Source organism: Nicotiana tabacum, chromosome 23 (genome assembly GCF_000715075.1).
Source record: "Nicotiana tabacum cultivar K326 chromosome 23, ASM71507v2, whole genome shotgun sequence".
Taxonomy (NCBI): Eukaryota; Viridiplantae; Streptophyta; class Magnoliopsida; order Solanales; family Solanaceae; genus Nicotiana; species Nicotiana tabacum.
The window spans coordinates 1,324,456-1,332,848 of NC_134102.1; the positions used below are offsets into that span (position 1 = coordinate 1,324,456).

The 8,393-nt window shown below is 39.0% G+C and overlaps 3 protein-coding genes across 4 annotated transcripts; all 3 read right to left on the reverse strand.

Moving 5' to 3' along the window:
* Positions 1-2,589: 2,589 nt before the first annotated feature.
* Positions 2,590-3,893, reverse strand: LOC142177594 (uncharacterized). Of its 2 annotated transcripts, XM_075246797.1 has the most exons (3): positions 3,377-3,893; positions 3,171-3,289; positions 2,590-3,081 (listed from the first exon to the last, which is right to left on the reverse strand). In XM_075246797.1, exons 1-3 carry the CDS (start codon positions 3,891-3,893, stop codon positions 2,665-2,667), a joined length of 1,053 nt encoding a protein of 350 aa, XP_075102898.1. In that variant the 3' UTR covers positions 2,590-2,664. The 2 variants fall into 2 exon arrangements, with proteins under 2 accessions (XP_075102898.1, XP_075102897.1); XM_075246796.1 differs by having other exon boundaries at positions 3,171-3,893.
* Positions 3,894-3,912: 19 nt separating this feature from the next.
* LOC107774453 (uncharacterized protein At3g28850-like) lies at positions 3,913-8,179 on the reverse strand. Its single transcript, XM_016593977.2, has 2 exons — positions 6,707-8,179; positions 3,913-6,523 (listed from the first exon to the last, which is right to left on the reverse strand). Exon 1 carries the CDS (start codon positions 7,824-7,826, stop codon positions 6,753-6,755), a length of 1,074 nt encoding a protein of 357 aa, XP_016449463.1. The 5' UTR covers positions 7,827-8,179; the 3' UTR covers positions 3,913-6,523; positions 6,707-6,752.
* LOC142177589 (uncharacterized) lies at positions 3,929-5,040 on the reverse strand. Its single transcript, XM_075246781.1, has 2 exons — positions 3,988-5,040; positions 3,929-3,937 (listed from the first exon to the last, which is right to left on the reverse strand). The coding sequence occupies exons 1-2, from the start codon at positions 5,038-5,040 to the stop codon at positions 3,929-3,931; spliced, it is 1,062 nt and encodes a 353-aa protein (XP_075102882.1).
* Positions 8,180-8,393: the final 214 nt, after the last annotated feature.

An 8,393-nucleotide genomic window follows, 5' to 3' on the forward strand; every position in this document is an offset into this window, starting at 1 on the left:
GTTTTATGGCCCTAAAATGTGAAAAAACGAGGAATGATTATGGCGAGGCAATGAATATTGTTCCTTAGGTCGTTTTTGATAGGCCGCCAAAATTGTAGGCGATTCGGATGCGGCCGCCTGGACCCATGTAGATGGCTTGGCTATAGCGCAAGAAAATCTGGGAATCGGGCGAAATTTTAGTTTTATGGCCCTAAAATACTAAAAACGAGGAACGGTCATGGCGAGACAATGACTATTATTCCTTCGGTCGTTTTTATAGACCCTCAAAATTTTAGGAAGCCCGGAGTCGGTCGCCTGAATGCATGGAGATGGCTTAGACTATAACACACAAAAATCTGAGAATCGTCCTGAATTCCTGTTTTATGGCCCTAAAATGCCAAAAAATAAGGAACGATCATGCCGTAGCGATTACAATTGTTCGCTAGGTCATTTTTTGTATTACCCCATAAAATTTTAGGTGATTCAAGGTTGTTCGCCCGGATTCATGCAGATGGCCTCGACTAAAGCACATGAAAATCTAGGAATCGTTTTGAATTCTTGTTTTTTTGTCCTAAAACGCCAAAAAATGAGGAACGGTCATGCTAGAGCGATGTCTATTGTTCGTTAGGTCATTTTTTATAGGCCTGCTAAATTTTAGAAAATTCGGGGCCGGTCTCCCGGATGCATGCAAATGGTGTGGACTATAGTGCACAAAAATCTGAAAATCGTCCTAAATTCCCGTTTTATGGCCTTGAAACACCAAAAAATGAGGAACGACCATGCTAGAAAATTGACTATTGTTCGTTAAGTCATTTTTTATTGGCCCGCAAAACTTTAGTAGATCAAGGGTCGGTCACGAAAATTTGAGAATCGTCCTGAATTCCTGTTTTTTTTGGCCCTAAACAGCAACAAACGAGGAATGGTCATGCCGGATCGATGACTATTGTTCGTTAGGTCGTTTCTATGGGCCCGTAAAATTTTAGGCGATTCGGGGCCGGTCGTCCGGATGCATGCAGATGGCGTGGACACGCGAAAATCTAAGAATCATCCTGAATTCCTGTTTTTTGGCTTTAACGCCAAAAAATGAGAAATGGTCATGCCGGAGCGATGACTATTGTTCGTTAGGTCATTTCTGATGGGCCCGTACAATTTTAGGTGATACGGGGTCGGTTGCCCGGATGCATGCAGATAGCGTGGACTATAGCACACGAAAATTTGGAAATCGTCTAGAGTTCCTATTTTTTTTTTTTTTTTTGGTCATAAAACGCCAAAATTCGTTAGGTCGTCTTTTATTGGCCCACAAAATTTTAGGAGATTTAGGGACGGTCGCCGAATGCATGTAGATCACGAAAATATGGGAATCGTCCTGAATTCGTATTTTACGCCAAAAAATGAGGAACAGTCATGTCAGTGCGATGACTATTTTTCAATAGGTCATTTTTATGGGCACACAAAATTTTAGGCGATTCGGGACCGGTCGTCCGGATGCATGCTGATGGCACGTGGACTATAACACATAAAAATCTGGGAATCGTCCTTAATTCCTGTATTATAGCCATAAAACATCAAAAATGAGGAGCAGTCATGCCGGAGCGATGACTATTATTCGTTAGGTCAATTTTGATGGGCCCGAAAATTTTTAGACGATTCGAGGCCGGTCGCCCGGATGCATGCAGATAGCATGGACGATAATAGCACACGAAAATCTGGGAATCGTCTTGAATTCTTGTTTTTTGCCCTAAAATGACAAAAAACGAGGAACGGCCATGCCAGAGCAATGACTATTGTTTGTTAGGTCATTGTTTTATGGACCTGCAAAATTTTAGGAGATTTGAGGTCGGCTGCTCGGATGCATGCAGATGGCGTGAACTATAGCATATAAAAATCTGGGAATCGTCCTGAGTTCCTATTTTTTGGCCCTAAAATTTTGCAGGCCAAACAAATGCACCAATATATCTATCTGTAGAATCGAGTACTAGCACAGGTGATAAATGCTATGGCCCATTCAATGGCTTCAAGAGGTAAATTGTTGAATGTCTTAATTGAACTGATTTTAGCAAATTACAATGTCGGTAGACAATGTATTTTTTCTGGCAAACCAAATCACTTACCAACAGTGCCTGCAATAGTAAGAAACTTTTTTTAGCTCCAAGACAACTGATCTTTTTTTATGATGGTGATGTTTGGATCAGTGTGCGCCCGACTCGATTATTTCACCAGGTATTTATTACTTTCCACCAGCACAAGTATTATGTAACTTTGTCCACCGAGACTTAAGTAGATAAGAAGTAACCAATCACCTACTGCTTTTTGCCTCCGATGGGAGGCTCAAGACAACTGATCTTTTTTTATGATGGTGATATCTAGGTTAGTTTGCGCCCAACTCGACTATTTTATCGGGTATTTATTACCTCCCACCAACACAAATATCATATAACTTTGTCCACCAAAGCTTACAGTGCAAATCAGTGTTGTGAAGAGCGTGAAGCGAGAAAAAGCGACAAATCCCATTTCGCTTAAAGCGAGAAGCGAGAAGCGAAGCGCTCGCTTTTTTGAAGTGAAGCGAAATTTTTTAAAAAAAATAAAAAAATATTGCATAGACAACACAGGTAATTGTAAGCAAATGTTCAATACTTCAATATAAAAACTAAATAGTAGCATCAATTAAAGCACAAAATGAGCATCCTATTCTTCTACAAGATTGTCAAATTCTTGTATTCCACTATCATTATTATATTGCTTGTCATCTTCTTCAACTTCTTCTTCTTCATCAACTAGGGACAAAGTAGCTGCATCTTTTCCCTTCCTCTGTGAACTTGAAGTTGAGGTACTCCCCCTCAAACCATAAATCCTCTCCCCAATTCCACGTGCCTCCGCAACATCACCCCAAGTGAAATCAGAAGTTTTCTCAAATATTTCTTCATCTGCATGATCTTCCGGGACTCCAATTATCCATTCATTAGCATCATCGATGTTGTCCAAACTAATTGGATCAATTACATTGCGAGCATTGTAACGACGCCTCAATGTTCTATTGTACTTAATGAATACTAGATCATTGAGACGCTTCAAGGTTAGTTTGTTCCTTTTTTTTGTATGAATCTGCAAATAATAAGTAATTAGTAAGTTTAGGACAATTGAGATATAATTTAATTATCTCAATATACTAAATCTTTCTTCTTAGTTCTTACATGTTCAAACACGCTCCAATTCCTTTCACACCCGGATGAGCTACATGTTAGACTTAGAACCTTGATGGAAAACTTTTGTAAATCCGGAGTGGAATAGCCATATTGCTTCCACCATTCAACTGTAGAAGTAGAACAAATTTTCAAAACATAATATTGATAAAGAAATAACTTATTAACTATAAAACAACATATAAGCACTCGCTCACCTGGTGACTTCGTCTTTCTTTGTCTAATCGCCATGTTTTTTCCAAAAAGTTGCTCAGCGTTCCTATAAATACTAAATTGCTCTGTTATTTTATCTTGCACGGATTCTTCAGATATCAACTTCTCAATACATTCATAGTATCCATTCCACAAAGGTTCATCTCTTAGAATCCTTTCTTCATTGTCATAAAACAGTTTCGGGTTCAAAACAAGTCCAGCTGCATGCAAAGGGCTATGAAGCTTACTATCCCACCTTTTATCTATGATCTCAAAGACTCTTTTGTATTTTCTTTGATCACTAAACGAGACTTGAATAGCCTCCTTTGCCCTATCCATTGCTTCGTACAGGTAGCCCATTGGTGGCCTTCGCTCCCCATCCACCAAACGAAGCACTTTAACTAAAGGGCCACCAATCTTCAATGCATGAACCACATTGTTCCAGAATGAAGGAGAAAGTATAATATCTGCAGATTCTCTTCCTCGAGCTTCCCTTCCATAGGCAACTGTTAGTGTACTCATCTGAAACAAACAACTTCTTCAAATTGCTTTTTTGCTCATACATCCTATGCAAAGTCAAGAAAGCAGTAGCAAATCTTGTCTTTGCGGGTTTCACCAAGCCTCTTTGTTTAGTGAATCTCTTCATCATATTCAATAACAAAGGCCTTTGAACAATATAGGAATGCACTCTAATTGCCTGATTAAAGATTGAACTAAAGGGTCTTTCCTTGAAAATGTCACCAAAGATCAAATTAATGGAATGTGCTGCACACAGAGTCCAATAAATATGCGGGTACCCAGCAGACATCAAATCGCCAGCTTTAACATTTTCACTGGCGTTGTCCGTGATAACTTGAACAACATTTTCTGCTCCAATAGAGTCTATTGTACTCTTGAACAAAGAGTACATTTTGGTTGAATCAGTCGAAGAGTCACTTGCATCAACGGACTCAAGAAACAGGCTTCCCTTAGGAGAATTCACCAAGATATTGATGATCATTTTTCCATTTCTCGCCGTCCACTTATCCATCATAATGGAACAACCAAACTTGTTCCATTCTACTTTGTGCTCCTCCACGATTTTGTTCACCTCTGCCACCTCTTTTTTTAGATATGGCCCTCTAACTTCATGATATGTTGGAGGCTTCATTCCTGGACCATATTGGCCTACGGCCTCAATAAAAGCAGAAAAAGTGTCAGTATAATTAACACAATTAAAAGGAAGACCTGCATCATACATCCACCGCGCAAACATTGTAATTGCACGATCCCTCAAAATCGTTTTGGCATCAATTTGAGGATTACCACCTTTTCCTTCCTTATCTCCAGATTTTTGCGAGAAGTAACAATCCATAGGACCTTTGGTCTTGCCAGTAGATCCACAACTAGAAGACATTGGTTGCATCCTTCCCCGCTTTTGTGATTTTGGTGGAAGCGACAAAGCATCATCACCTTCTTCTGTTTCATCATCGTCATCAAGATTATACAGTTCTTGTTCATGAATCAGTTGAGTCTTTAATTCTCTCTTTTTATGAAGGAATGCTTTCAAATCTTCCTTCACATGCGACGGAACTTTAGGACAAGATGCGACATTTGGATCACCGCCGATTAGATGTGCTTTTTGACGATAGATTCCTCCATTTGAAATCTTGTCAAAAAAAAAAGACATCTAATTGCCATCTTGTTGGTCTCGCAAACTCTTTCAGAGTAAGCCCAAGCCGGATCTTTCCTATCTTCTTTTGGCGCCATTAAAAGAACAACTACATAACACATAAGAAAGGCAATAAGAACTAAGAATAAACTATAAAGGATATAAAAAATCATTGGAATTCTCTGATAATAACTGAAAAAATTGGGCAGTAAAATTCTGGAAAAATTAGGCAGTAAAATTCTGGAAAAAATTCACCAGCATTTCACTGCTTTTTGGACGTTTCAAAAGTTCAGAACATACCTGTTGAAGTCTTGAACTTGAAGTTGAAGAAGAAGAAGAACAACCCTAGTTGATGATTTGAGATTCTTTCAGAAATCAGAAGTAGATGAAGAAGAAGTCGCTGCTGTTGGAAGTTGAAGAATACTAGTCGTTGTTGTTGAAGATCAGTGTTTAATCCAAAAAACTTATTTTTAATAAAATAGGGTTGGGTATTTTAATACAGAGAAGCGGACGCTTCTTCTCTTCGCTTCGCTTTCCCCGCTTCTCGCTTTTTACACAGAAGCGGTCGCTTTTACTGACCTGGGTCGCTTCAGCAAGCTGAAGCGCTGCCTTTCACGCTTCGCCTCGCTTCTCGCTTAAAGCGATGAAGCGAGCGCTTTTTTAAACACTGGTGCAAATATCCATTTGCTTCTTTCAGTATCTCTAATTAATGTGTCTTTGTCCAAAAATGGTAAGTTGGAGCATTTCATCAAAAACATACTTATCATTATTAAAGAATGGGCCATGACTAAATATTTCTCATGGATTTTGGCATTTTGCTTTCGCCACTTAGTTCATACTAAGGCAAGACGATTAGGAGCCACCGACAATAAACCAGTTGAAAATCTTGACCACTGACAAACTTCAACTTTTTATATTGAAGAAACTGCATGCTGACATACAAATAAACCTAACTAAGCAGAAAAGCTGCTACAACAGAGAGAATGAAGTGGTCGGTTTTTTCCCCCCGATGCCCGGTACCTGCTTTGGAGCACCCGACTGATCCGAATTCGTGTCATGTAGGGCCCATTAAGGGGAAGCGCTCTCTACTAGTAGTTTTTTCAAAGACTTGAGAGTGCATATCTTACTGCAACATTCACCTACTAAGAATATGGTTAAGCTTCAAAGCAACTCATCATATACAATGAACTTGTACTTCCTATAAAGGAAAAATATTGAAACTTTTATGTTGCATAAGGTATTAAACCAATGAAGCATCACTTATAGCAAACTTGCAACAAAAATTCACTGCACAGCATCATAGTTGTAGCCAGAGCAACTTACTCTCTTGACAGCAACCGCAAGAATCATATTTTATATAGCATATAAAACAAAGATAAGGCTGACATACCGAAATAGAAAATGGTTGAATCACAAATTCATCTGGTTGAACTGCAAACTTCACTTCATGTTGATCGAAGCAACAAACTCTGAGAAATATTCCAGTTTGTAGCTTACTTTTCTGATAACAAAAAGAAAAGATTAATAAAGTAGAACACTATCAAAGTAGACTTGTTTGAAATAGGGCAAGCAAACAAGCACCATGTTCAAAGAGAAAATGAACATGATAGCTCCTGAGATACATAATATAGACATTTGAAACAAACAAATCTACAATTGAACCTACACATATCCATATACATACACTAGTAATAACAAAATTCGGAAACCACAGACAAAAGAGTGAAGCTTCAAGGGTAACAGCCAGGGCAACGAATTAATCCATTTTCATTACAACGCGGGCACCTCCTCGACTTTCCTTCCTCCTTTTCGAACAATTTCCTGCTTCCATTGCAACCAGGGCACGGTACAAACCTCTCCTCGCCACAACTTTCACAAGTGAATCCGTCATTCCTAACTGAAAACCCTTCCAAAAGCTTAGCCAATTCTCCAGTCTCATGAAGTTGCTTAATCTCTTCTATACCACCAATGTACTTCCCTCTTACAAACACCCGAGGCAAGCTCATTGTTTTACCTTCCAAAACATCTTGTAACTCTTTCCTATATGACGAATCCATAGAGATATCTCTTTCGTCTATACATACCCGATACTCTTTAAAGATCATCCGCATGGAGCAGCAATCTTCATGAGTTTTCCTGATACCCCTCAAACTAGTATAATACAGAACAATCCTATCCTCAGTACCCTTTAAGTAGAAATCACTATTAAGCAAAAATGAGCTCAGAGGCCTATCCACAGACCTAACCATTTTCGATTCTTGATGCTCAAATTGTTTCGAAGACAATGCTTTTCGATAACTTGAAGCTACATTAGGATCCATTTTAGCCAACAATGATTCCTCAGACAAATGCTTCCACAGTGGCTTCATATCATGAGTATTACTACTACCCTTGAACTTTCTAGGAGAAGAAGACTCTTCAACATGGGACTGAACCATACGAAAATCTAAGTCATCAAGGCCTTCCATGAGCTCCCAAGTGTTGATAACTGAGTCAGGAGATAAAAGGTCTTGCGGATCACCCTCATTGTGGCATTTCATCAAACAGGTGGTGTTGTCTGGAACTTGAGGATCAAGTGACCCATAGCCATAGGTGGAGAAAATCAGTGAGACTAAGTGGTTTGTGTCCCCTTTACAAAGGGGTGGGTGGTGAACTAGAGGAGTAGGTAAGGACAGTGTTCTTGAAACTGGAGTTGAAGAAGAATCAGAGTAAGAATATGGGGAATGTATAGAAGAAAATGAGTTTGATGGGTTTTGTGGATCTTTGGTGACGAAGTCATAGGAACGAGAAGCAGAGCAACCCATGAATGGAAACAAAGAATAACACAAAATGTTGAAATTTTGTGCAGATTGACCAAGAAAACAAGAGAATTTTGTAAGGGGTGGTGGGTTGGGGTGTTAGGCAGTGATTAGTCTGCTTATTATTAGTTTGAGCTTTACAGTTAAAAAAGCTTCTCAAATGGCTGCAAATTTTGACGTAATTCGGTAAAACTCATAGTGACTCTGGTTACAACATCTAGCAAGGTTCAAGTTGGCACGGTTCATCAACATACCGTTAATGTTTCTTTAAATTTTGAGTAAATTTTAGTAAATGTGTTCCACTTGTATCTTCCTTTTGTGTACATTTAATGCTCGATAATTATCAAGAATAGACAGATACGTGAGGGGATAGCTGGTGCATGGCCAGAAAAAGCAAAAAAAGAAATAGATCAAGGAGGAGGAATAGAGGTAAAAGTAGCACGGATTAGCCGGTTTTCGGATTGGTAATTGAAAAATAACCATTATTTTGGTGTAACACGAAAACTTACAGCATAATATACTGAAAATTAGTGCACTTGCGTACAGGGCCGGCCTAATGGCCAAGCAAGTAAA

Excerpts from the sequence above, each read along its gene's own strand:
- LOC142177589 (XM_075246781.1), bottom strand. The coding sequence starts at position 5,040 with ATGTCTTTTTTTTTTGACAAGATTTCAAATGGAGGAATCTATCGTCAA.
- LOC142177594 (XM_075246796.1), bottom strand. The coding sequence starts at position 3,893 with ATGAGTACACTAACAGTTGCCTATGGAAGGGAAGCTCGAGGAAGAGAA. Across the intron at positions 3,082-3,170 it reads ATTGGAGCGTGTTTGAACAT|ATTCATACAAAAAAAAGGAA; the intron begins GTAAGAACTAAG and ends TATTATTTGCAG.
- LOC107774453 (XM_016593977.2), bottom strand. The coding sequence starts at position 7,826 with ATGGGTTGCTCTGCTTCTCGTTCCTATGACTTCGTCACCAAAGATCCA.